The sequence below is a fragment of the Ramularia collo-cygni genome (genome assembly GCF_900074925.1).
Source record: "Ramularia collo-cygni strain URUG2 genome assembly, contig: RCC_scaffold02, whole genome shotgun sequence".
NCBI lineage: Eukaryota > Fungi > Ascomycota > Dothideomycetes > Mycosphaerellales > Mycosphaerellaceae > Ramularia > Ramularia collo-cygni.
The window spans coordinates 628,049-654,259 of record NW_019716256.1 but is presented as its reverse complement, the minus strand read 5'-3'; the positions used below and the strand labels follow the sequence as shown (position 1 = coordinate 654,259).

Below are 26,211 nucleotides of genomic sequence, written 5' to 3'. Positions count from 1 at the left end.
GGAAAAGCCAGAAGTCTCATCTAATAGATTGAGGTCTCAGCACCAGCCAAATTTGATGACTCTCAGGACGACAAGCCGCAAAATTGTTTGCCAGTCACGATTGTGCAGTCTCGATGAACGGCGTCCTTTCTGTACGTAAGCACATCTCGCGGTTCGCGAGTGGAACTCACCCTCCATTCTTGTGATTGTGTCCATCGGCGGCTCGAGATCATTGTGATTGGAGTGGTATCTGCTCTCCTTCATTTCCCACAGTACGAGTCTCTTCCTGCATCATGGCAGCCAGCTAAACATCCTCTGACCAAACGCCGTGCAATGCTATTCCTGCCACTGTTCGTATCCTACACATCCTCCCCTCTGCCCTCTTCGCCATAATATACAAAGGCTCGTCGCTCGTCCAGTATCTCGTCGCGCTCGGACTGTTCATCTAAAGCCTGCGCATGCTATTAGCATACAAATAACAAATAACCACGAACAGCGCGTCAAAAATCCTTACGGTGGAAGAAGGATCTCGCTCCAGCTGCTGTGTAGGAAAGCCACGCCAGTCTGTCGTCTAAATCAGTATCATAGTTGCCGTTCTGTTTTCCATCTATGGCATACCGCAAAGAAAGTAACGGCAATCACGACGCTCCTGTTCTCCGGGTTGGAAACCCAGCCGAAAGTATCCCGCGCCACGTTTCCACGTGCTTGCTGACGGCCACCGATGGCGACACTACGAGATTGCTGGCCCTTTGGAGGCATCTTGAATTGATGTGTGAGGTGGGTGGTGGGTGGTGGTTTGGATTGATAGATGAACGATGGTTGGACGTCTGCTCACAAAAGTTGATAGCAGTGACGATGGACGGGAGCGGCCGCAGCGGCCGCAGAAGTGAAGCTAAAAACTCGGTTCACCATCACCTCCTTTGTACATGTACGTCCAACATCCTCCGCTAAGGTACTCACCACAGCATGTCAATTGCGGGCTTTGACCTGATGGCTCTTGGCCAATTACATACCCATGTAGAGATGTCTGACACTCACTTGACTCTAACCATCACGATGTATCAAAGAAATGAGTTGCTTCACACCAAGTAACTTCTCCTACTCTCTTCTCCGTCGGTTTGCGACTGATGCATCCATCTCACACTGTCGATGTCTTCTTGCGCGTCACATAGCGCTCTGCTCCCCATCCGAACCAATTACGCTTCCTTCTCCTGATTACATGCGACATGACAACATGGCCGATCGAACCAGGACGGTTTTTATGGAACCAAGCACATCATGCATCGAATGAAAGAATGAAAGAATGACCTCAGATTCGGGAGCTGTTTCCCTTACAGTATAACCAGCGTCTATCAGGGCTTGGACGAATCGTCGACGCTTCATGTACCACAGATCAGCCTGGCAAAGCCGTATCACGTCCAATGCAAGATTTAGTTGTGTCTGCCATACGGAGTAGTTCCTCGGCATCATGGCCTGATGGTGGAGAGAACGTTGGCGAGTCCGACGTGATGCAAAGCCATATTTTCTCACGCTGGTGGCTGCCATGTCACCTTGTGGGTAAGTCTGCATCCCCTATCTTGTCGACATTGTTGACGATTCGCACGGCTATGCCCACCAGAAAGTCTGAGATGTCTTGCTGGATCTCAAGCATCGTGAAGGCTCGTGAAATGGAATTGTTACCTCTCTGGGAATTTTTACGAACGGTTCGTGACTGAAGTACGCTTGTCGAGTGTACACACTTACCGCCGGACAGCTACGCTCGAACGAGCATCAAGACCTACGACTCTTCTTCCGGGCCACTAGTCTCTGCTTCAGCAGCAATTCCTCGAGCTCAATGCGCTTCTCCTCAAGTTCGATTCGCTTGATGTCCCTCTGAATGCGGAAGCTTTCAAGCTGAGCTTGCGCTTCTTCGCCGTCAGAAGACTCGTTCCCTGCCTCAGACACATCCTCGGACATATCGATGACCAAGGATTGGCGGGTCATCGCCGGAGTGCTGTCTCGTTGCAATGTGGGCTGAACATCACCGGCTGTCTCTATTCTTACCGGAGCAGTGGGTTGTAGGTCCGACAGGACCTGTGTAGTTTCGTCACCTTCGCCCAAATTGTGACCTTGCCCATGAATCAAATCCCCATCTACCATCTCGGCGTCATCTGACTGCGCGTCCGAAGGGAAAGGTAGTCTCCGTCTCAGATTGCGCCGCGGTGTATAGTTCAGCTCGGCGCTGTTTGACTCCGCGAATGAGGGAAGAGCTGCTTTCCGCCTCGGACTGCGTCGTGGTGGATAGCTCAGCTCGACATCATCATCTTCCCCGAGCATAGCCCGCCCATCGTTGCCTTCGAGCGTTTTTCTTGAACGAGGTCGCGGCTTGATCGACATTGTGTCGACAGCTGTCTCCAGCGGACCTTCCTTCCCAAGATAGTCCTCATGCTTCATGACGTTGATGTAGAATCCTGCGAGCTGTCAATCTTCTGAACAGAGGAGCTCGGAATGAAGCGCATACTCAGGCTTGCTCGAACATAGGCACCCGTGTGTTGTCCGCCTCTTATGCCTCTGAGGTTTTCCTTGAGCACCCCGTGGAAGACTGTTACGTGGTTCATGACATGATCCCTCGTCGTGAACTTGGCCCCGCAAATGGTACCACGGCCCAAACCAGGCATCCGGCAGAACAGCTCGCCCAGATGCACAATGGGACAATCGTTGTCATCTGTGTCAAAGTTCGGCACATGCTCTGGAAGCTCAGGCATTTCTGTGTATGCCACGAATGCCGGCTGCGATTTTATCAGTTTTCTGGCGCTCAATTTGCTTTCAAATTACTGACTGAGTATCTTCGCATCACTACATGTCCCCGATGCGCTGACATAATATATGCTGCCTCGCTGAGGATGTTGCTCAGTGTTCCAATGCGCAATGGCCGTGAGTGGTGATGGGGAAGTCCGCAGGTGCTGTGGTGATCCCGCCGAGTTGAAAGTGAGGTGAAGGTGGACGAGCAAACAAGAGATGAAACGATGTGACCGCCGCTTTTCACCCCCACCCAATGCTTCTGGTCCGCAAAGACACCTCAAGCAGAATTGCTTGTCGCACAATACTCACTACCCATCAACCTCTTCCTCGCTACCACCCACAGGAACTCAACTCCAGCGTCAAAGTCTTCGTCTCCCGCGGCGCCTGATACTTCGGCCACAACCATCTCAAATCCCACCTCCTTCACCATGGATTGGTTGGCATCCGCACTGAAGCTACTCCAGAACATCCCATGCCCCAGGAACTCGCCATGAATTGCGTCCTCGTCAACGGCCGCAAAGTTACAAAGAAACATCCCTCCCGGCTTCAGCCAAGCGTAAATCTTCTCCAACAAGTTCTTTTGCTCTGCTCGAGGGAGATGGAATATGGTGTAGAAGTACACCACGCCGTCGTATGTCTTGGACGGAAAGGACAGAAGAGACATGTCCCCTGCAACAAGCTCAGCTTCGGGACAACTACTCTTCGCTAACCTAAGCTGCTGACTGGAGATGTCATTGCCTATCACACTCGCCCCACGATCCAAAAGCATCCGAAGGATGGGGACTCCAGGCCCACAGCCAAGTTCGAGCACCGAAGGTGATGGCGTTATCGACTCCTTCAGCAGTATTTCGACATATCTTTCGCGGGGGGACTTGAGACTTTTCGCCCAATCTAGGTACCAATTCGATATACTGTCGTACGCGGTTTGAACTATCGCTCGCGGGTCCTCGTCGTCCATGACCAGTCTTCACATAGCCCGCCCCGAAACGTCTGAATTGGAAGCTGGGGAACGCCTGGGCTGTAAAGCCCACACGCTGATCCTCTGCCAAGGCTAGAATCGACCTTAGCTGCTCATCAATAAGCGTTGGATGCGAGAGGTGCCCGCCCCTGCGAACAACTTGGATGCCCCATCATAGCTCCCACCATGCCGAGCCAACATCGACACCTTTATAACAATATTGTCAAGCCTAATAAGACACCGAGACTGTCATGATGAATCACAGCTTTTTCTCGCGTGTTATGTCCACAAAACGCCACTTTGGAACCTGGAATTAGTCTGCCGCTTCCGACCGAGGGGACGTCTCCAGAAGGCTGGGAATTGATCGAACTGAGCCGCCGCGCAATCGGAAGCAGCAACTCTCCAACATGCCATGAGACGATCGGCGCTTCATTTCACCGAATTGGAGTGTGATGAGCTTCCTCGCAGCACCACTCCACGCCATGTGCGGCGAGTGCACACTCCGGGGGTGGAGCTGACATGGTGACAGTGTGACATGCTGCGGGAGTGGAGGAGTGGAGCTCCTACAAGCGAGACGCGGTCCGGACGTCTCGACGCGCGGATCCGGACTTCTTGTGGGGCGTCATTGATTGTAATAAATGCAATGCAGCAAAGTCATGATGGAGATGGCCACGAGGGCGAATTCGGGAAAGGTTTGACAGGCGGTCACGCATGACGGGCCATGTGAAACGCGCCCAACGAGCAGGCAGAAGTGAGACTGGTGATGACAAGTCGATGGACGACGGACGGCACACACAGCTCCCTGCCCCAGCTCCGTCTTGGCTGCAAAGTTGATCATGACAGATGACCAGGGTAGGTAGTTCGAGATACAGCACGCTGTTATCTGCGAATCTTTGATGGCCAYGCAGCTGTGCAACATGTAGATATGTACGCAACCGTTTGATGCTTGCACGTTTATCGGGACATTAAATTTGATGAATCTCGGTGATATCACCGCGTACCAGACATTCAGTTGTTTTCCTCCTTCCGCCCACACAACAACCAACGGATCGGCTCAGGAAGCTCACGAAAGTTCAACATTGATTCCACGTGGGTTGGTTTGTCAGGTCGCGATTGTGCATGGACGTCTGTCCTTCCGACACACAGCCTCCCTTCACCACTTGATCGGACGACGAGCCTGGTGGTTCACTGGTGTAACAGGGAAGCCAAGACTAAATAAGAGTTTGGGGTGCAGCCCGCGATCCACCGAAAGCTCGAGCCATGGCCGACCATACGTCGAATGTTCAGGATTGGGCTCTAGCATCCTCCACCGCCTCCACCGCTCCGGGGACGCGGAGATCGTCTGACGCCACGCTCGCCTCCATCGACATGTCGCGGCCAACGCAAGCCGGCAACAACGCGATGCAGGACAGCCAGGCCAGCATGCATTCGGCGGAGACGGCAAACAGCAGTGGCACGGCGCGCCGACCTCGCCCTCAAAACTACGGATCGATGCAAGGTTCATCATCGACGACGCCCGCTCGCCAGACACAATCGCTGCAGGGCAGCATTCTCCAGGGACAGCAACAACAACAACAAACGCCTCAGCAAGCGCAACAGACACCGAAACGGCCAGCAACGCTGCGGAAAGCTTCCGTAGCCCCCCACCGAGGCGATGTCTTCTCCGTTGACGACGACCCGACCGAGGTAGACTTGGACCTGCGAAGTACACGGAAGGAGCCCAAGGAAGAACCCAGAAGGGATCGAACGCTGAGGCGGCGGGACAGCACGTTGAGGAGACGGCCAACAGCCCAAGCACCAAATCTACCCAGGGTCGAGAGCCACGAAGATGAAGAAGCACAAGCCACGACGGGCACTGACTTTCCCCGAGCAAAATCAAGGCCGGCTTCACTCAAGGATGCTCGCGATCCAAGCTCAGAGGACACGCTGCAAGGCGAAGAGGAGGAGGAACTACCGTCACCAGACGACGATGGCGATGACGAGGACGACGATGATGAGGAMGGCAATCTTAGCGACGCCGAGAGCTTCACACTGAAGGATCGTCAAGAGGCTATCAACGAGACACATCCTTTTGGTATCAGGATTTGGAAACCCGCGCTGTACAAGAAGAGTCGTTCAGTGCAGCGCAATGCCGAAGGAGATATTCACAGCGCGCCGGGAGGGAATGTCAGTCAGTGGCTCTGGATATTCAACGGACTATGGACATTGCTCTTTGGCTGGTGGTTGGCCGCAATCACTTCTGTAGGAGGCATTGTCTGTTTGGTGTTTGGCATGTTTCAGGACGCCGAGTCAGATGGCTGCCGAGCATACGGACGTGTGCTTATCAACCTCGCCCACTACCTTTTCTACCCATTCGGARAGTACGTTAAGCTGGAAAGAGATGAAGCGTACATGCACGAAGATGAGGGCGAGGGAAGAGACATTGCCGAATACGAGCGTTGGCAGGCGGGTGATATCGAGGAGGGCCGCCTATTCTTTGGACCCACGGATATCAACCGATCGCTTATTGGGCGGCGCCGGGATGAGGTTCCCGATCTGGAGGAGAATGAGACCGACAGCCTCCTTGGCCGTGGACGCCAAAGTTCAGTCGCAAAGGCCGCTCGCGTCAAGACGAAGAAGCGCCTGTTTGGTCGAGGCAAGTGGAACCTTGGCCGGGTCATCTTCTTCCTCTCCTTTTACTTCATCATCAGCCCATTCTTGTTTCTTGTGAGCGGAATCTGCTGGTTCATGGTCTTTACCATCCCGATGGGCAAGGTCACGCTACTCTTGTTCTACCACTTGCGTCGTCATCCACTGGCCATGAGCTTTCACACCGACAGCCATTACCAGCGCAGCTCATCGCAGCCTCGTGGCAGTACTGATAGTGTCATTCTGCTATGCACGTACCGCGCGGTCGGATCAAAGTATTGGAAGTACACCATTGATGGGACAAACATCTTTCTCATCAACTTGCTCGGCCTAGTGGTCTTTGCCATTGGCGACTACTTCATCCTCAGCAAAGTTTTACATCTCGACATATGGATCACCTCCCCGGGATTCATGTTTGTGGTAGCACTCTCGTCCATCATCCCACTGGCGTACTTCATCGGTCAGGCCGTAGCGTCGATCTCTGCGCAATCGTCAATGGGTGTTGGAGCAACAATCAATGCCTTCTTCAGTACAATCGTCGAAGTCTTTTTATACTGCGTCGCTCTGAACGAGGGCAAATCCCAACTTGTGGAGGGCAGTATCATCGGCTCTATCTTCGCAGGTATTCTATTCTTACCAGGCCTTTCCATGTGCTTTGGTGCGATCAAACGGAAGACACAACGATTCAATGTCAGGTCTGCAGGAGTGACCTCGACAATGCTGCTATTTGCTGTTATTGGCGCCTTTGGTCCGACGCTGTTCTACCAGTTTTATGGCACGCATATCCTGAACTGCCGGCAGTGCCACACCAAACACGACAATGAAGAGCGAGATTGCCGGCGTTGCTACTTCACGCAAGTGCCAGAACTCAAAGACAGGTTCTTCRCGGAAGCGGTGCGCCCATACATCTACTTTTGCACGCTCTGCCTTTTCCTGTCGTATGTGGTGGGACTGCTTTTCACGCTACGTACGCACGCGGCCGTGATCTGGAACAACGAACCTGATGAGAAGAGGGAATCGAAGCACGAAGCTACGGGTCAAACGCATCACCTGCACGGGCATATGAATCTGCCTTACACTTCAGGATTGGTTCCTGTCGAAATTCTTCCCGGTGCCCACAAGGCCTCGCAAGGGATCTCCCCGAAAGACGACATCAAATCCACTCAGATGTACAAGCGCATTCTGACCCAAAGCTTGAAACAGGCAGGTGTCGCCCCACCAACCCCGGCTCACTCTCCCGACGCAAAGAAAGATATTCCAGAAGAGGGACCCAGAGGAGAGCCACAGCCACCTCATATAGTGCCCCCTAAGAGTGCCGGGAACGACGTAATCACCGGACTGAGCCACGAGGATAATCGTGCGCTTGTCCAACAGGTTGCTGAAATTGCCGCCACCGCAGCGACTGTTGCTGCCAGAGATGCCACCAAAGCCCCGCGCCGTGCAAGTTTTTTGTCCGCAGGAACCCRCCAAGGCTCTCGGGTAAGAGAACCCAAAGACGCAGTCCAAGCCCATGCTCAGCAGTCAAACGACCACGGTCTTCCGAACGAGCCAGCAGTTGGTGCCACTCCAGCCCACCACGAAGAAGCATCTGGCGGCCACGATGCGCCCAATTGGTCTCGTACCAAATCCGCCGTGATTCTGCTTACCGCTACAGTGGCCTACGCGGTGATCGCTGAGATTCTGGTAGACACAGTTGACGTCGTCCTCTCCTCCATCGACATCCCGGAGAAGTTCCTCGGCATCACACTGTTCTCCCTTGTCCCAAACACCACTGAATTCCTCAACGCCATTAGTTTTGCGATGAACGGGAATGTTGCACTGTCCATGGAGATTGGTTCTTCCTATGCTCTGCAGGTCATCTTACTGCAAGTACCCTGTCTCGTGCTCTTCAGCTTCATCTCCGGGCGCTGGTTACTCGATGAGCAGCTAGCAGACCATACATTCACGATGATCTTCCCGCAGTGGGATATGGTCTGTGTCATTTTGAGTGTGTTTTTGATGGGATGGGTGGTTGGAGAGGGCAAGAGCAATTACTTCAAAGGAAGCATCTTGATCTTTACATATCTGGTCGTGGTGATTGGATTTTGGTTTGCGGGTTTCCATGATCCTGAGGTATGTGGGAACGACGCTGCTTTGGTGGAATAGGCTTGCTAACGACGCGACAGATAATGGGAATCGATCGGTTCGACACTCTCGCCATCGGTGAAACGTTCCGAACGATTGGAAAGAGTTCGAGTGGTAGAGCGTTCTAGGAAGCTGAAGTGAGGTCTGAATAGTACATGTGCAGGAGATGGATGGCACATTTGAGAGTCTTTTCAATGGAGCGTTCTGAGCATATGGCTGGGTTTTGAGCATGGCGTTGGTACTTCGGGAGCATTGTGGCATCATAAGGGTTGGTGAGCAAACCTTCTTAATCATCGTTTCAATCTACTATCACTCGGGGTGTGCTACTGATATTTCTCCTCAAATGCGGTCGTGCTATCGCTTAGGCGCTAAGCCCCCAGCTTCACTGTTCGGTCTTATCACGCTCTTCTTGCCTTTCACTTGCACCTTAGCGAAGTCAGGTTCACATGCCATCTGGCCATTACCTCTGCTTTCGCCCACATAGGATTGATTTCTTCTCTTACAACAACCACTTTCAACATCCACTATCACACTTCCTCCTAACACCTCCTACCAACACTTGCCCTTCCACTACTCATCACATCCGCGACACGATCGGGTGCAATCGGGGCATCATGGATTATGTCTCGCTACCGACGACTTGGCAAGATTCGGTACGCATCTTGGGCGTGTGCACATCGACGGTCTCAGCTGACGTTGGAACAGCCAGCTTACCAGGCATACCTCTCTCTCGACCGACCACCGAAGAACTGCCCACCGTTTCAGTCGAGCACGCTCGACTTTCTCATCCGCGCGGGCGAGATTTGGTGTCGCCAGCAGTTCGACGGCCCGGAGGGACTTTGTGCGAAACGTCACGCGAACAGGGAAGAACTTGTAGCGCATATCAACAGCGATGACGGCCACGCACCACGAAGAGCTATCCGATTGTCCTCTAATCTGCTGAACGACCACCACATTTGTTCGTCAGCACACGTTATTTAAGGGAGCAGAAGGCTAGCTAATTCCGGACAGACTTTTACGAAGATTTGATGAAGGACGAAGAGTACCAGGATAAGGGAAGAACCGAGGCGGGTGGCAATCTAGAGCAGGCTCCGGCCGTTCAGGCTCGTCCTCTGAGCTTCTCTACTCTAGTAATCAATGGCAAACGCCATACCTGGGCTAGCAGGGAAGAAAACAGAAAGAAACGAAAGGTGCAGGAGGATGTGCCGCTCGATGAGGAGGATAACCTCACGCCTAGAGCCTCCAGTATGCGCTCTAGGCTCGAGTGCCCCAATTTTACGGCACCGCAGGCCAAGAAGAGTGATCGTCCTCGCAGCGGTCAACAGTCGGGACCCCAGATACAGGAGGATCCAGCAGGTCTCATCGATCTAACAAGAGACGAGGATCCTGAGGAGCATGAAACAAGGGTTGAGGTCTTAGCCGCCATTGATGATATGCCTGGTGCAACCCTCACTCCCGTCTCGATGCAGATGGAGCACGCGCAACCAGCCGAGCCTTTGGCCGACCCGGCCATTCAACGCCCCACAATCAATCGCACCAACGTCCAAGACTCCGATTTGCTGGATAAGCAGCGCCGAAGACGCGTTCAACTTGACCTTCAATATCAGGTCTATCAGAACCGTCTGCAGGCGTTGGAACTGGAGCAGGAGATTAAGGAGCACGAGAAGAAACCCAGAGCGCCTGTTGAATAGGGCGAGTGAGAAAATACGAGATATGCTGGCGACGGCGAGGCATGTACACGGTCRTGAGCAGAGGCCGTCTCACAAAAGTATTTGATATGTAAAAATTCCATCTCTTCCAAACAAATAGGAGTTTTTGGAGCTAGCGTTGGCTTCACTTGCTCTAGGGTAAAGCCGCATTTCGTGAACTACTAGGTAAGTCCGCTGTATTGAGGTCGCAAAGTATAGGACATTGAAGCATGCAATGACAATTACAGACGACGAAGGTGAAGAAGACGTTGTCAGTCCACCTCGCAGCATAATTGAGGACGATGAGCGAAGAGCTAGGCGCGAAACATTGCAGTAAACTCTCAACTTCGATAGTGACGTAGAGGATAGTGAGGTCGAGGTCAGGAAGGCCCACATCAAGCGTGCAAAATTGCAAGCCGAGCTTGAARGGGTAGAGCTGAAGCTGAAGATGAAGCTGAAGATGAAGATGACGGCACTACTAGAGAAGCGTAAGGCCGGGAACTGACTTCCTTTAGCCAGGATATTGCAGTACTTGAAGAATTAAGAGCTTCTCCGTGGGGATTTTTCGAAAGATATGAAGCGTCGGCTGCACATGAGTGAAGGCCAACGGGCAGCGGTAGCGATATCATCATGCAAGCATTGAGACGACAGTCACTATAGCTACTAGCACGACATATTTCGATGCCCAAGACATCAGATTGAGGATATCTAGCTTCAAAAGTGCGATCTCATTTGTTCGTATATACATGCTTTCCCATCCTGTTGTAACCCCCCTAAGCCCATCAATCCCACCGCCAGCCTACATGCGCCTATCCCGAAAAGTGAGAATTCCGAACCCAAGTCGTAACCATCCTGCTCACCTTATCGCTTCAGGTCATTCTTGAATCCCCATCCATCCTCAATCACCCACTCCTTGCAGCTACCATACCAATGCCTACTAGCGCAAATCCTCGTCTTTGCAGATGGAGGAACACTCGTAACGCTAGGGACACCCTTGGTCGTAGGTGAAGGATCCACACAGATAAACCCAAACCACTCTTTACTCTTACAGTCGTCCGTCGCCGTGGCAGTGTGGGTCTTCTTCGCAGAAGAAGAAGTTGAGGTGGGCTTGGGAGTTGCGGAAGTTGTAGTGACATCATCACAACCGAAAAAGTAGCCGGGAGTCTTGCAGGTGCTCGTACTAGTGCTCGTTATYGTGGTAACGACGCTAGAGCCTGGAGCAGGGGTTGTGGTTGTTGTGATGGTGGCAGCTGAAGTCGTCGTGATAGGGTCCTTGCAGCCAAACCAGCCTGGAGTCKTACAAGTACTCGTTGAAGTCGAAGAGGTGCTCGATGATGATGTTGATGTCGTCGTCGTAGCTCCTGTTGTGGTGGACTCGTCAAGACATCCCCACCATCCTGGCGTCTTGCACGTCTCCGTCCTCGTTCGAGAGGTCGATGTACTTGTGCTGGAAGTTGTAGTTGTCGTCGTTTCTGTCCCGTTGCTTTCGTAGAACTTCCAGTTGTAGCAATCCTGGCAGTCAACGTCTGTTTCGGGAGCTGGTACTGTGTCGTACTTTTCAAGCACATCGTGGATGACGTTCACAATCTTATGCGTGCCTATTCCCACGCGCCATCCTAGATCACCTACTGTGTCGTATATGCAGGTCTGGCCTGTGTGACACACGCCTTGGAATGCGTAGCCCGCGATGGTGCAGAATGAAGAGGCGGAGTTGCACGTTCCCATGAAGATAGGGTCGGCTGTATGTCCAATGTGGGTGATGCCTAGATTCGATCGCGATTGGTGGGATCCAATCTTGTAGTTGGGCGGCGTAGGTAGACCGAGACGAGAGGCCGCCAATGCGTCTGGAAAGGCTTCAAAGGTGATTGTCGGCAGGCCATAGGTCAAGCCCAACAGAGAGCTGACCACGCCTCCGAGTGAGTGTCCAGACAGCCAGACATCCGAATTGGGGTATCTCTCCGTCACGTTATGGTAGAGATCCCTGACTGCCCAGTAGTAGTGACTCTTTTGGCGCAGGCTCTTAACCAAACATGTATTGTTGCACGAGTAGGTTCCGGTCATGCAATCGCAGACAGACTTCCATAAGATCTGTCCACCTTGACCACAACAGCAGGATCCGAATAAATTGTCATTCAGCTTATCGTTTCCAGTCGTGTCGATGCCATCGAAAACGGCGGGAGATGTTCCTACACATGACTTAGCATCGTTATTGACGGGTAGCACGAGCCCAAAGTACCTTTCAGTCCAATCACAACAGTAGTGTTCTTCTGGTCTGCGAAGATGTGACCGCGAAGTCCATCAGCTTCCCAACCAAAGTCATCCGTGTAGTTGAAGCCGCCTTTAACGTCCCTCCAGTTGGAGTCTGATGGATCGAGATAGTATGCGTTTGCRGCCATCTTGGCAAATGTTATGATGGTGCTCTTATCGGAGATGTTGGGCCCAGCGACCACATCTTCTGTCCACGCTGTTGACGGGAGACTAGCTGGTTCTCCATGAATGTATGCATACTCCAACAAGTTGTTGATATCCGATGGCTTCCTCTTTGCCAGCCTCTCGATATTCAGCGAAGAGGCTTTGGCTGTAAGCTCTTTTGGTGCTGCTTCGAATGTCTTTCCATAATCATCCGAGACTCTTAATCTTGCATTTTGAGGTACGTCGACGTATCGGTGGAGATCCGGGAACTGATGGGACCCGCGGTGGTAGACATGGCGCAGCGTCTACAAGCTATTAGCCTCTGCTTTTGCACAAAATCATGCTCAGAGCAGCCACATACAAATTCTCGCTCGCCTAGAGCCTCTGGAGCTTTGCCACTGCCAGCACCATCGTTCATGCCCGGTGGCAAGACGAGATACGGACTGCCCTCCGCTCGCCGCTGCYGCTGGGATCTGGCTGCCTGCACATGTGGACTCAAGGCGAGCAGGCACGCCAACACGATACTACTGAACCACATGGCGGGAAGAGAATGAGATGATCTGATGCATCGCATGTGGAAGAAGAGTAGGTAGGTGGACTATAGCTGATCACGCGGCGCATACATGATGTTTAAGGTAGGCATCGGAGGACGGTGGTACCTGCCGTTTGTGATGATCTCACTTCACGCGGCTCGGCCCGATATCTGTTCTTTATCGGTTTCGGTGCTTCAACTTCACCTCTTTCCCTCACCAACACCAACACTCCCATCATGAGGCCATGGGCGAGGTCTAACCCAGATCGAGATTTGAGACACGTTCCATCAGCATCGAAATCGCGTGTTTCTCGTCAATGATCCCTCGAAAGTGTGGACGGTTCATCTCATCACAACGCTACCAGAGGTCAAGAGAAGAAGAATGAGAATGGCCGTGGCATGGTATCATGGTCCTTCAAGACTGTTTGAAGGAGAACTGTCGTCGGTCTTTAATGCACGCTCATCACTCCAGACAAATCACCACGCCGCCCGCTAAACTCGACACCCCGATCTTGTATCTCCCACTCTCAACACTCCAGTTCRTGCTTCCTGTGCATGCCATTCGGCAGCTATCCACAAACTTCTTCACATCCTCACATACTCGCTCATCATAAGACGCACTCACTTTCTCGGCCAGTCTCAGAGCAGCAGCGTCCAGCGCCCACTTTGCGTTTTGGGTCATTCCATATGCATGGTCCATGGCGGCTTGTAGACCTTTACCTTGGCCAATCAAAATCGGGAGCAAGCTGTCGGTTTCGCCCTGTGCTATTTCCTTCTTTATAGAGAGCATGTCATTTACCATCCAGATGATGTTGTTTGCCTGGAGCCAGATCTCTACCATGTCTGGGTCTGTGCGGATCGAATCGGGGACCTGGACGCCAAGGGCATATCTGGAGCATGGTTAGCTACGTACGCGCTTCATTCCAAATTACCGGATTGCAACTCACTCATGCAAAGCTAGACACATCGCCACGGCTCCCGTGTCTAGTCTCATGGCGGTGTACTCCTCTAGATCAGGCAGCACTCCTCGGACCCGCAATTTCTGCTCGCTTTCTGTCGCATTGACAAATTTCTCGCACTCCCGAAGAAAGACTTGATGCTCAAAAGGCGAAAGATGAGGGCAAACTCCTTCGGCAATGGTCTCGAAACTTGAAATCAGTGGGCTTCTCGATGGGCTGGTTGTGACTGCTTCTTGCTCAGAACCTTCAGCTACCGCAATTACCGGGCAACTCATGTCAACGCCGGAATCTTTCCGTGGACGAAAGTATTTCGCGATTGTAGATGCGAGTTTCTTGATTGCTGTTCGACGGGACTTGCCGCCAGGAGCCGACGATAGAGGCTTGTGATCAACCTGCTTCCCTGATTCCTGCGGGGACTCGACTTCATCACTCCCCTCAGCCTTGGGATCTTTGGTGGCGGACTTGACGCCTATTGCCGGGGACGTCGACGGACGCCGAGCATGCTGGGCGAATCTCGACGCGAATTTTCTGTAAGATGCGGAGCGTTCCAACTTCGGGGGTGGAGGTCGTAGTGTGTTTCTGCTGGGGCCATGTGTACTGGGAGCCTCGGTGCTCGTCACTATGGATGGTGAAGAAGAGCTTGGCGAGGCCTCGGCTGCCGCGGACCCCGATGATGATGATGACGATGATGCATGCGAATCTCCAGACCCCTCTCTTGAATCACTGGGCTCGCTGTCGCTCGCTGGCGTCAAAGACAAGCACTGACGCATGAAAGCGAGAGTGTCCTGGCGAAAGCGTTGCTCGGCGTCGAAATGATCTGCCATGTTGGAGAATTCGTTGGAGTCCGTTTCTGGAAGCCAAATCAGTCGCGGATCTCGAGTCTCATGTGGATCTTGTTACCATCGTCCCAGTTGAAAAGCTGTTCGACAATCAGCAACGTTCAGAAAAACATATTTCAGAGGAAGTGCTCACCCATATTGAAAGATATGCGAGATACTTCAACGGCTCGTACTCAGCATATGGCCACCAGGTGGCTGCGAAATGCGCAATGTTTCCCCTCTTCATCTGCTGGAGCCTTTTGCCAGCGGGTATCAACCTGAAACGGAAATCAGCCAAACTTTCGGTGAGGGTTTTCTCCTGGCACCAACTCCTCAAGCTTTGCATCAACATCGATTTTGAGCCGCTCTAGATGCTGATTCGTGTATTGCGGCCATTCCTGAAGCAGGGTTTGCAGATCCGGAACACGAACCTCTTGCCCTTTCAAAGCCGCTAAAATCTCACACCGAGAAGCCATGTTGATTGATCGTCAAAGAGGAGAATTTGAATCCTGAAGTGAAGACGACCAGCCATCCCGGGCAGATCTATAGATGCCTACATCAATCACCAACGCATCCTGGACCGAGAAATCCCGTCCTATCGCTGACGATATCATTACTGTGCCACCTCAACTCTTTCCACTGGTATGATTTTCGCTGCAGTAGTCAGCACCCTAGTCTTCAGGCAACGGACGTGCACGCGCACCTAATTTTTGGAACTTCTCCAACCGGAGCAAAATCTCCGCCGCTATATCTTCGGTAGTACAAGGATTCAGCGGCCGCAACTTCCATTTGGGGGTAAATGCTTTTGTGCCGTTTGTTAGAAAGTGGCAGCAGATAAGATTTAGGGACGTGTTCTTCTTTAAGTGGATGCGATGTTTCTTCATCGTGCATTAATGCTGATTCCACCGCTTTTCTCGCGACTCGCCTCCGTGCTGGACGGGTCCGGCGAATGTGCGGAGCATGGAGGAATGGTATAACACTGCTCCACTCAAGATTCGGACGAGCAACCTTCCGGCTTGGATGCTCGAGCGAAAGCAGTTGGAGAAACGGATGGATGAAGTCGCGATGCTTGGCTATGGCTCTAGGGACATGGGCTACTTTACAACACAGGCTGAATTGTCGGATCCGGTCTGCCATCCATCCGAATAGATCTGAGACGAGGCAAATCTCGCGGAGCGGACATTTGCTTCAGCTCCATTTGTCCCTCCGTCGAGTCTGTGCAGTTTCATTCATTTTGTTCGGAGTCAACACCGTGGGGCCCTGATCATGGCAATTCATCCAAGATTACCGAATACCAAGACCTTTGGACGACCGAAATTCAACAGACTTATTACTCCGTAATGCCTCTTTACGTTGGCCAACGAGAACTTTACGCGGCTAAAGTCTAGAATCGTGGATGTCAATATCCTGACTCAAGGATCAACCTCCTTTGAAGCCGCTAACTCCGCAGAATGATCGTAAAAGATTTACACTTCATGTGACCGGAAGCCTGTGCACAGTGCGAAAAATTGACGCAAACGTTGCGTTATCTCGATGATCGTTGCGCGACGTGTCGCTCCGCTCCGTTGCCTCCTTCATCGGCTAGACACAAGTGTCTTTGCAGGGGTAGAAGTCCGGCTGTAGCAAAGAGCTCTGATCCGTGAAGAATCGGAGCGCAACTCTCTTGTACTAATCTAGCAAGGCCCAGGGTGGGCAATCATTCATCAGCCGCACATTACTGGTGCATCTCCGAGGATCTCCACACTCTATACGAGAAGGTGTTGGTGTGGTGTGTTTGTAGGTTTTGCTCCGATCTGTCAAGGGCTGTACAGAAAGTCGCCGCTGATGGACGTGATCGAACATCATGTTGGACAATAATAAGACACAAGGGATTGTGAAGGAGACCTTCGACCTACATTTCATTCGTGCATTGGACTGTGACTGACCAGCAGACGATGCCTTGTGCATATTGCTTTCAGATGTGCTAGCCAAAAACCTTGCCAAGCTGTAGTCCTCTACGCCGCGGATTCCGCTCCAAGGCGTTGAGACGCTGTATTGCTAGTTTTGTAGACTGGTCTCACAATTGATTCCATCCAACATGCGTACTGGGAAGTGACGCGATTTTCTGTGAGAGCACAGATTTGATAATTAAGGCCTTTGACATGTGAAGAAAAGGAGGAAAAGTCCTACGAGCCCTACTCAACCCACTCATTCCATCAATTCACAAAGGCATTTCCCCGCTCATCCAATCCCTTCTGCCCGATAACCATACACCTAGTAAGATTCCACGCCGCTCCCATCCTACTCTCCCTCGTCGCGCCATCCAAGAGAGCTCTTAGTTCCCTCGTCTTGTCCTCATCAATATGTCCTTTCAATTCCGCGCCATCAATCAATTCCTGAAACACCAACAACGTCAAGTCATGCATAAAAGCCAAATGACTTGTACTTGAAAGACGCTTCTCCATTGCGACATTCTGCATATTCTGCAATAGGAGATACTCATCAAGACGTGGAGGCCAATCTGGTCGAGGAGTATGGCGCCGCATTGTGGCGAATTCAGCTTCGAGTTTGTCGATGTTGGATTGAGGGATGGAGGGGGAGGTTTTGGTGAAGTGTCGATTGAGCACATCCCACTCACCCCATTGGATCCAGCCGCCGGGTTTGAGCATGCGAAGGAGGTTGAGAAGGAGTGGAGTGGGGTCGTTGGAATAGACCACGCAGATGAAATGGCGGATGTGGATTATGTCGTACTTGGAGGTCAATTCTTCTGGGACGGCAGTTGTGATGTCGACCAGTCGGAGGTTGACATTTTTCGGCAACCATTCCTTGGGTGGGAATTGGCCGAAGCTGATGTCGATACCGTCCAGCTGGGTCGATGCTGGGAGCTGGTGTGCCATATCGAGCAGCCAGATGCTGTGAGGATTTTAGCACTACCGAAGACCTTGGAGCTAAGAGCTCGACTTACCCCGTTCCTGTTCCGATGTCTGCGACCTGCAGATTCTCCTTGCCTTGGATATCCTGCTGGATGCGCGGGTGGAGGTTGTACCCAAAAGAGGAGTGCCAGATGTAGTGCGACAGGCTGAGCCGCGCAGATGCCGCGGCATCCCTGGTGAGGACATAGTCGTCACGCAAATTGACTGCTGAATCTGGTCGCTTGACGCCCGCTTCCTTGCCGTTGCCATTTGCGGTGCCATGTGGAGGGTTCATTATTGCTGATGGTTGATTTGGACGGAGACACAATTTGAAATGGTGCATCTGAGAGAGAAAGGTTCACTGCCATCACCTACCAAGCTTAACACAAACCAATCTCGCGGCTCTGTACTCAATGGTGCAGCTGTGGGTTACCCAATGCCATGCAATGCAAAGACTACTGTATGCACTCCACAGAAGTGCTGGCGCGAATGGAGCTTCTTGTGGATGTTGTTTGGCGAAGAGGCTAAGAGGCGAGGCTACTGCAGAGTGACATCTACCCTGCTTTCACTTCCGAGCAGGAGATCTTGATGTGGATGGAGTCACTCGGCGCGTGTCTGCTCGTGTCAATGATGGTTTCTTATCGGTGAAAGGTGTGTTTCGCGCGTGAGCATTGCTCTATAAGGTAGTGGGATGATCAATGTAGGTATCGCGCAGGATGTCCAACAGTGGGAGTTATCAGAAGCTGTTGATTGCCGAACGCTGTGGTATGTATGCAAGCCTCTCGGGACCGTTTTCCCGGCTKCAATGTAACGCGATGCACTGCAAGAGCTATTACCTTGAGTGCGCAGAATGAAGCGACAAAGCGGAAGTGAAGAGCGGACGGGAAACATTCACCCGCCGGCAGTGACTGCCAAGTGGTGATTGGCGGGGCCTTCCGAGGTCGCATGCAACAACACTTCRTCATCAACATCATCCATCACCGATCGATCAATTGAAAGAAGCCTTTTCATGATCGGATATTATCATCATGGACCAGCTACCGACGACATTAATCGACCTGCTGTCAAACTCGATCATTCTACGACAAACGATCCCATACTTGCCAATCAGAGAACTACGCCGTCTGACTCTCACATCAAAAGCACTACGAGAACTGTTATACAGCAGTCCGGACGCATGGCGACATCTGAACTTGACCACGGTACGGCGAGCGATCATCGATAGCTCACCCATCGATGTTGGGGGAATGTCGTGGAGAGCAGAAAGAATGGACGAATCCCTGACTGAAGACGACTTCTATGCTGGACCTCTACGTGGAATTCTCGGTAGTCTCCATTCCAAACAGGTCCTGAAGCACGTCTCAACTCTCATCCTGGATGGATTGAGTGTTCCGGCTGACCTTGTTCGAGAGATCATATCTGAAGATCGCTATCGAGTGAGGATCCTCAGTGTTCGAGAATGCAAGAACTTGAATTTGTCGAAGCTGCAGCAGGTTTTACGCTATGTTACGAGACCTACGCGAGCGGAGGGTACGCCCGTTCTTCAAGCCATGTACATCTTTGGACCAAAAGATGGACCTCAATTGAAGAAGGCCATCCAATTACCAGACTCAAGTCCATCACTAGGAGTCATGGGATTGCAGGGAGCTCAAATTGGCGCAGAATGGAATCAACGGTCCTCGGAAGTTCTCCACTCCACCATGTCAGATGAGCAAAGCAAATGGTACGGCTGCACCGGTCGAGCAATCAGACGGCCGCTTTCAGATTGGGCAGAGACCTTGACCGTCTGCAAAGACATCATCAGTTTCGACGCTGTGCTCTGCCGAGGACCCCGCCACGACATCACGAAAGTCTCAAGCGAAGACTTCCTCCAACCAAGCATCGCCACAGTAGCATTAGGGCCCAGCGGCTGTGAAAGCTGCAAAACCACCCCAGAAATTCCAGCAATATTTTCTGTGTCGTCAGATTCCCATCTTCCTCTCCTCGGACCCGTCCCAAGCCACTCGCCCACCCTCCGCGCAGCCCTGAGGCCTGGAAAATCAGAAGATAGCACCTTCCCGAGACTCATCCTCCGATGCGAAGATTGTCTCCGCGGTCGCTGGTGTGAACAATGTAATCGCTGGTGGTGTGAAAATTGTTACCCGGATCCTGTTTCTCGAGCCCATACTCGCACGGAAATGCAGCAATTGGAACTTCGAGAGGAATTACAAAGCAATGGATGGGTGACAGCGACTACTGAGCCAAAACTCTCGACAAAGGTATTCTCTAAACTCTGTGTGGAGCATTGTCTTGTCGGAGAAATGATGGCTGGAGCGGGTAGCTATGGGATGTKGGGGTGAGAAAGGAGAAAGTGTTGGAGAACGGATGCTCATTCAAAAATCATTGCTTGCAGGTTTCTCTTGATGAGTGAGAGTTGTGCTGATGAGTGTCGATGTGTAGGTGGGCGTCCATCGCGACTGTTTCGAGTGCGGACGGACCTGCGAGCAGTGTAAAAGCCAGGTTATCAAGAATTGTCGGCAGTGTCTGGCGGAGTATTGCTTTCCGCATGACGAGCATTGTTCGGAGGTCAAGGTCAGTATTGGATAYTTTTGGTATGATTCCTGACTGATTGTCTTGTAGTGTGGTTGGTGCAATTATATCGGTAGAAGGACTCGCGAGGAGTTCTGAGAGAACTGATTCTATATCTCATCGCATTATGATTTGCTCTGCTCTGTAGATAAGAGGTGCTTGCACGGTCTTTATCGCGCGCTGCATTTCCAGTCCATAGAGCTGGAATAGGGTCAAGATGTCAGAGGCTACATGTAGGGGACCTCCAGCCTGTGTTGCTATTCGATTAATCAATCCCTTAGGGTCAATCTCACTCAGCCTCGACACACAAACACTTCACAACAGCATGATACGCTGCCTTCGGCTCGCCAACCTCATCAAACAACAAAGGCCTCATACTCGCCTGCCAACTATCCGAATCCCTCACACCCCAACTCGTGATCCCCACACAATTCGGCACATTCAAACAAGCCTGCACAACCTCAACATACTCCTCCTCCCCAGCATCCACAACATCCAACTCCGTAATAGCCACCTCATCCACAACCTTCCCCAAAACTTCCAAACTCCACCCCAACCTCCCCGCTTCCCCTTTCGAGACATGTCCCTGAACACCCACCCCATCAATCTCCCACCCATCCCTCTTCCACCTCCCAATAACAACCACAGCAGCCAAAATCTTCGCTTTCGCGGTGAAATAATCATTAACATATAACTTCGTCCCTCGATCCGCTTCCCTCGCAGCCTGGAACGCCAGTCTCACATACCTCTCCCCAAGTACTTTGAAGAAGTGATTCTCCCTCAAATCTCCCACATCAGTAAAAATCTCATTCACGACATCCCAAGCATAGATCATCCCTACATAACGCCCTACAACGGCAGTGATATGCTCCACAATCACGGATTCTAGCTCCGTGGGATTTGTGATTCGAGACACCCAAAAGGGCAGGGAACGGTGCCAGAGGAGGGTGTGGCCGCGGATTAGCAGGTTGTGTTTCTGAGCGAAAGCGATGATGGAGTCCGCGGTGGAGAATGTGAATGAGCCGCGGGTGGGTTGGAGGGATGACCATTTTAGAGAGTTCTCGGGGGTCAGTTGGTTGAAGTTTGTGGTTATGAGAGTTGTTGTTGTAGGGTTTGAGAGGTTTTTGGCATCTGTTGCTACGCCCTGTGGGATGAGAAGGGTGTTAGAGTGAGGGGGGGGGATAATGGGGGGGATCGGGTACCCAGTAGAGTTTCCCGTGAGATGTGAGGGAGGCGTGGAGGGAATGCGATTGTTGGCGGTCCATTTTCTGATATTGAGGATTACGGATTGTGTTTCTTCTCAGCTGTGTACGTGGTGAGATGGAAGTGATGCTGTGCAACCACACTGCTTATGTCTCTTTGCATTGGGGGTTATTCTTGAAAAGCCGTCACGATATTTTGAGAATCGCTTCGCTGCCACCGCATCAGCACCAGGGCGCTCGAAAGGAATCTGTGAGTCTGGGAACTCTCTAAAGCCGAGAGACGYTGTAGAGTATCTGCGATCTTACGACAAGACTTCGTGAAGACTTCTGTCCTCTCTCTTGATTTGGTCAATATACATATACCCGATGCCGTATAATATCTGTACAGTCCTCCACCCTCTTCTTTTATACTACTTCTTGCGGTATAACTCTCACTGTCCTCTTTATTCCCTTCTCGGCTCCCTTGACCCCAATCTCGACCGTGAAATCGCCGACAGACTTGACTGCCCTTCCGACTTTGTCATCCAGAAACACGATATCCTCCTCTCTCAGCTGTATCTTCGCCGCCTCATCGTTCGAGTGTATCGCCGCTCGAATCGCAACCAACACATCCTGCGCTGACACACTTCCATAGATACCCTGAGGACCCGCATTAGGCTTGGCCTTGGGCACCGCCGTCCTCGCCTCCAACAAATCCGCCGCAGCCGAACTCGCCGTCCTCATTCTTTCCTTTGGAGCCTCCTTCACGGGTTCATCCTCGATCACAGGCGGCAAAGGCTGCCGATAGAAGTCCAATCTCGGGTGTACGAAGATTTCCAACAACTCCAAACTCCTCTCGACCGTCAATTTCTCCACTTCCACTCCTTTATTCCGTCTCGACATCCGTTCCACCCGCTCCTGCTCCTCTGCATATGCATTCATCCCCCCAAAAGGTGCAGTGGAATCATCGAACACCGCACCTTCTTCTTCCTTCCCGAAATTGTAGTCTCGTTCAACCGGGATGTTGTTGAGTTTTATTGAGCGACGTTCGGATTGCGTGACGTAGTCGGCGATACGAAGCGGGAAGAATCGATTGCGCATCTGGCCTGTTGGAATGGGCACGAGAGAACCTGCACGGCCGAATGTTGGGAGGTCTTTGAGGAGTTTGGCGGTTGTCATGCCAGAGGGACGGGCCATCTTCTTGGCTCCTCGGGATTGGGAGGGAATGGCGGGTAGGGAGGAGGTCCGCAGACATATTGACCGCGTTCTTAGAGGGAGCGCCATGGTGTGTGATGGGAGTGAAGTCAATGTGCAGATCATAAGGTAAAGTATGGAGAGGAAATGGCAATGACGGAGCTGAGTCCGCGACGCGCTAGGGAAAGGATAAATTGACGGTGGCCCTTCTCTTCTACAATGACAATGACAATGACAAGACAAGACAACCAAGACGATGACTTGTAGCTACCGTAATCATTACTTGGACCATCTCCATCTCATTGAAAATTGACAATTCTTGTCTCCACCACGTCTGGGAGTGGCGCGTCGAACACGGTGGAGGTCAACATGGCAATGAGCTTCTCCCACGAGATCGAGACAACATTCCCGCGAGAGAACGGGGAAGAAGGGCAGATGTCAATGAGAGATCAGTAACTGATCCTGTTTACTTTGTGCACGTAACACGATTGTCATCAGTATCTAATCTATTGGGTATCATATGCCTATCACCTCGCCATGCCAAAACCAAAACCAGCGTCTTCGGGCAAAACGCCCTTGGACAACAGCACGCCACTCCGCCCTCCAATGTCAGGTATCCATCATTGAGTTTGCGCTCCGCTCAATGGGCCCGACTCACTGAGCTCAGTCCACTAATCATCCTTCTCCCTCTTCCGATCACCTTGGGTCTCAGTGGTGAAGTTACGCTCATCTCTCTTCATTCCATGCGGCAAGGTAGATTGGGGAGCCTGTGAACCTTCTTCTTCCGCCATGGATAGGTCTGGCGTGTCTGGCTCAGGCTCCTGCCTAGCATTCTCCGCTTCCATGCAAGCTTCGAAATCACCAATGTCAATCTCCACTTCAAGATCGGGATTCTCAACAACGGCGAAGTGATCGGGCGACATGTCGTGCTCTTCGGACTGCGGACTCTCCTTTTGCTTCAGCTTAGCCGCTTGGTCGTCAACGCGCTTCTGGAACGCAAGCAGTTTCTGGGCCGTCTCACGCTTGGTAGACTCCACAACAGATTGCCCAAGCTTCTTGGGCATGATTGCTGGTAGCATTACACCGGACCATTTGTTGTGGAAGCCCGGGGCGATGAAGTCTCGGTGTATGATGCCAGATTTCGACATTTGGAGGCGAGTCTTCTCGCAAGGTGGACAATTCTTCTTCGACACCACCACCATGTTCATGACGTTAGGAAGATCGAGCAAATCCTCCTGGGTCGCAAAGATACCATTGTGCTTCAACCACTTGTCGTCGATGTGACTCATAATCTCCTTGTCGTTTGCGATGGCAATGAGACTCATGAGAATCATCTCGCAGTGTGGCGCGCCTTTGATGTTTGGGTTGGAATGCTGGATGAGCTTGCCCGACCCAACAATCTTCGGATCTCCGAGATATCCCAGATCCTTCTTGTCCTTGCCCAGAAGCTTCTTCACATCCAAGTCCGGCTCAAACTTCTGGAGCTTTGCGATGAAATCCTTGTCGATCTTCGCAATCTCCTTGTCCCAAGCATTGATCTCGAAATTGACGACGGTTATTTCTGCTTGCTCCACCAGCGCCGATTCGTACTTCTGGCTTCCAGTCTTGCGACCTGGGACAGCAATCGTCGCCCGTCGGAGAGAAAGCTCGTGCAGGCATGGAAGTCGAAGGAAATTCTTGCATGCCGAAGCCCAGGCCTGATACTGGCGAGATGTGCTCATCCCATTGACGATATCTTGGGCTTGATAGAACTCCTTTGTACCATCATCTTCCTCCTCGATCTCGTTCGTCTCCGCATCAGGATATTCTTCAGACCCAGTAGCTTCGGGCTTCTTCTGGCTCTGACTGGGTGTTTCTGCAACTGTTGGCACAGTCCACGTTGGCGGTTCCTTGAAGTCGGTCACGTTGGCGCATTCAGCAAGCCATTCCAGGTGTGGCTCAAGAAACACGTCAAAAGCGTCGAGGAAGTTGAGCAACACAATCATCCCATCACGGGCATAGTTCACGGCGGATATGATCTCCGAGATAGGCTTGGACTTGGAGGTCACAGCTTCCATGGAAGTGGCAAGGCGATCGAGTCCAGTTTTCGCTCGAACCAAGAAGCCGCGCAGCATTTGCGAGAATCGCAGGCGGTCCACGTGAGTTCGGTAAACTGAACATTTCGTGAAGAAGTCGACATAGTCAACGCGAGCAAAGGCCATCTTGATGAGGCTGATTTGGGCTGCGTTTGGCTTTTTATCGGCGAGATCTGCTGGCATCGCAATACTGCGTGCGTGTTCAGGTAGGTCTTTGAGCTCATGCATCAAGACTTGCCAGAAGTTGGCCGTKCGGTCGTCTCGACCCTTCTTGCTTCCAGCGGCGAAGCGGGACAGCATCTTCGGGTACGACTTTGCGTACACGTAGTCTCGAAGACGCCTCACAGACGCTGTGTGCATCTCCTTGGTACTGGCTGAATGAACTGCTCGCAGGTATTGGAAATAGGTGCGAACATGCTTATTGAAACCCTGCTGGAAGGCGCCTTTGACCCCTTCATCTGCGATGAGGTCCTTCACCAGAGCGGCGACGACATCCTCTGGCGGGGCGTCGGCACCGGTCACATCAAATTTGGACAGCGTCACCTTGTGCTCAAGCCCATCTTCCTGGATTTTCGGGTTCTTGTAGTCATCTTGGTCGGAAGCAGCGGCGATTACGATGCGCGGGTCTTTGATGTTGACCACGTCGGCATTCTCGTCTGGAGGTCCCAGTTGCGCGCCAGAGACGACGACAGCGCAGACTTCAACACTGCAAGCGAGAATCGAGCAGTGTGTGCTGAGCATATACTGGAAAGTGCCCGGGCGGTCAGCATTTTCGAAAGTGGCGCTGGAAGATTGACCGGATGGACCTGGAGGCAAAGTTAGTATGAGGAAGGGCGGTAAGAGATAGATTGTGGGTGAAAGGGGTTGAGTGAAAGAGTCCGTGTGAATGGTCTTGCGTGAAAGAGTCGTGTGAGGGAAATCTGGTGAATGATCGACTTACGTGGAAGCACTTTATCCAGTGAGGCATTCAATTTCGCGCAGCTCCTGAAGGTCAAGTGGTCATTTCGAGTGAGGAACTTGTCTGCCAGAGCACTCAGAACCAGAGTCTGCGGGTCTGCGGCACTTCCGGTCGCCATATGTTGAGGAGCAGATGGGAAAGTGTGATGGATGTTAAGCTTGAAAAAAGTTGGCGACCTTGACATTTATTTAATCTTCACTAACCTCGAAGGGAGAAAAATCTCCATTTTCGGCTAGTTCCATCCAAACTATTATTTTGGAGTTTGGGAGCGGGACGACCGGCTGACCAAAGAAAGAACAAAGCCGTCGATGGCGTAGAGAATGTTCCATCATAAGGTCATCTCTCTACTCATCAGTGCTCTTCCACAAGAGTTGACCGCCAATAGTCCCACGAACGCTTCGCTTCTGCTTGAAATACTGCTGCAGTGATGTTAAGTGGTCACAGGAGGTTGGACGGAAAGCGCAC

At 52.0% G+C, this 26,211-nt stretch overlaps 12 protein-coding genes; 3 read left to right on the top strand and 9 right to left on the bottom strand.

Moving 5' to 3' along the window:
• Positions 1 to 424: 424 nt before the first annotated feature.
• On the bottom strand, positions 425 to 738 carry RCC_01794 (uncharacterized protein; the record flags this gene model as incomplete). XM_023767080.1 has 3 exons in its annotated part: positions 425 to 431; positions 494 to 543; positions 598 to 738. 3 exons carry the CDS (start codon positions 736 to 738, stop codon positions 425 to 427), a joined length of 198 nt encoding a protein of 65 aa, XP_023622848.1.
• A 1,011-nt stretch (positions 739 to 1,749) lies between these two features.
• Positions 1,750 to 2,839, bottom strand: RCC_01793 (uncharacterized protein; the record flags this gene model as incomplete). XM_023767079.1 has 3 exons in its annotated part: positions 1,750 to 2,429; positions 2,480 to 2,747; positions 2,798 to 2,839. 3 exons carry the CDS (start codon positions 2,837 to 2,839, stop codon positions 1,750 to 1,752), a joined length of 990 nt encoding a protein of 329 aa, XP_023622847.1.
• Positions 2,840 to 3,037: 198 nt separating this feature from the next.
• Positions 3,038 to 3,718, bottom strand: RCC_01792 (related to O-methyltransferase; the record flags this gene model as incomplete). Its single annotated transcript, XM_023767078.1, has 1 exon — positions 3,038 to 3,718. One exon carries the CDS (start codon positions 3,716 to 3,718, stop codon positions 3,038 to 3,040), a length of 681 nt encoding a protein of 226 aa, XP_023622846.1.
• A 1,260-nt stretch (positions 3,719 to 4,978) lies between these two features.
• RCC_01791 (related to calcium permease) lies at positions 4,979 to 8,598 on the top strand (the record flags this gene model as incomplete). XM_023767077.1 has 2 exons in its annotated part: positions 4,979 to 8,458; positions 8,512 to 8,598. 2 exons carry the CDS (start codon positions 4,979 to 4,981, stop codon positions 8,596 to 8,598), a joined length of 3,567 nt encoding a protein of 1,188 aa, XP_023622845.1.
• A 486-nt stretch (positions 8,599 to 9,084) lies between these two features.
• RCC_01790 (uncharacterized protein) lies at positions 9,085 to 10,161 on the top strand (the record flags this gene model as incomplete). XM_023767076.1 has 3 exons in its annotated part: positions 9,085 to 9,123; positions 9,176 to 9,428; positions 9,482 to 10,161. 3 exons carry the CDS (start codon positions 9,085 to 9,087, stop codon positions 10,159 to 10,161), a joined length of 972 nt encoding a protein of 323 aa, XP_023622844.1.
• An 858-nt stretch (positions 10,162 to 11,019) lies between these two features.
• On the bottom strand, positions 11,020 to 13,108 carry RCC_01789 (probable Putative lipase ATG15; the record flags this gene model as incomplete). XM_023767075.1 has 3 exons in its annotated part: positions 11,020 to 12,344; positions 12,395 to 12,875; positions 12,932 to 13,108. 3 exons carry the CDS (start codon positions 13,106 to 13,108, stop codon positions 11,020 to 11,022), a joined length of 1,983 nt encoding a protein of 660 aa, XP_023622843.1.
• A 457-nt stretch (positions 13,109 to 13,565) lies between these two features.
• RCC_01788 (uncharacterized protein) lies at positions 13,566 to 15,355 on the bottom strand (the record flags this gene model as incomplete). XM_023767074.1 has 5 exons in its annotated part: positions 13,566 to 13,992; positions 14,050 to 14,911; positions 14,962 to 14,980; positions 15,034 to 15,157; positions 15,210 to 15,355. The coding sequence occupies 5 exons, from the start codon at positions 15,353 to 15,355 to the stop codon at positions 13,566 to 13,568; spliced, it is 1,578 nt and encodes a 525-aa protein (XP_023622842.1).
• A 1,719-nt stretch (positions 15,356 to 17,074) lies between these two features.
• RCC_01787 (related to methyltransferase) lies at positions 17,075 to 18,065 on the bottom strand (the record flags this gene model as incomplete). XM_023767073.1 has 2 exons in its annotated part: positions 17,075 to 17,771; positions 17,824 to 18,065. 2 exons carry the CDS (start codon positions 18,063 to 18,065, stop codon positions 17,075 to 17,077), a joined length of 939 nt encoding a protein of 312 aa, XP_023622841.1.
• A 733-nt stretch (positions 18,066 to 18,798) lies between these two features.
• RCC_01786 (uncharacterized protein) lies at positions 18,799 to 20,437 on the top strand (the record flags this gene model as incomplete). XM_023767072.1 has 3 exons in its annotated part: positions 18,799 to 20,028; positions 20,210 to 20,341; positions 20,390 to 20,437. 3 exons carry the CDS (start codon positions 18,799 to 18,801, stop codon positions 20,435 to 20,437), a joined length of 1,410 nt encoding a protein of 469 aa, XP_023622840.1.
• A 190-nt stretch (positions 20,438 to 20,627) lies between these two features.
• RCC_01785 (related to Endo-1,4-beta-xylanase) lies at positions 20,628 to 21,603 on the bottom strand (the record flags this gene model as incomplete). XM_023767071.1 has 2 exons in its annotated part: positions 20,628 to 21,482; positions 21,541 to 21,603. 2 exons carry the CDS (start codon positions 21,601 to 21,603, stop codon positions 20,628 to 20,630), a joined length of 918 nt encoding a protein of 305 aa, XP_023622839.1.
• A 342-nt stretch (positions 21,604 to 21,945) lies between these two features.
• On the bottom strand, positions 21,946 to 22,803 carry RCC_01784 (uncharacterized protein; the record flags this gene model as incomplete). Its single annotated transcript, XM_023767070.1, has 1 exon — positions 21,946 to 22,803. One exon carries the CDS (start codon positions 22,801 to 22,803, stop codon positions 21,946 to 21,948), a length of 858 nt encoding a protein of 285 aa, XP_023622838.1.
• A 581-nt stretch (positions 22,804 to 23,384) lies between these two features.
• On the bottom strand, positions 23,385 to 25,864 carry RCC_01783 (uncharacterized protein; the record flags this gene model as incomplete). XM_023767069.1 has 2 exons in its annotated part: positions 23,385 to 25,594; positions 25,729 to 25,864. 2 exons carry the CDS (start codon positions 25,862 to 25,864, stop codon positions 23,385 to 23,387), a joined length of 2,346 nt encoding a protein of 781 aa, XP_023622837.1.
• Between the last annotated feature and the right edge of the window lie 347 nt (positions 25,865 to 26,211).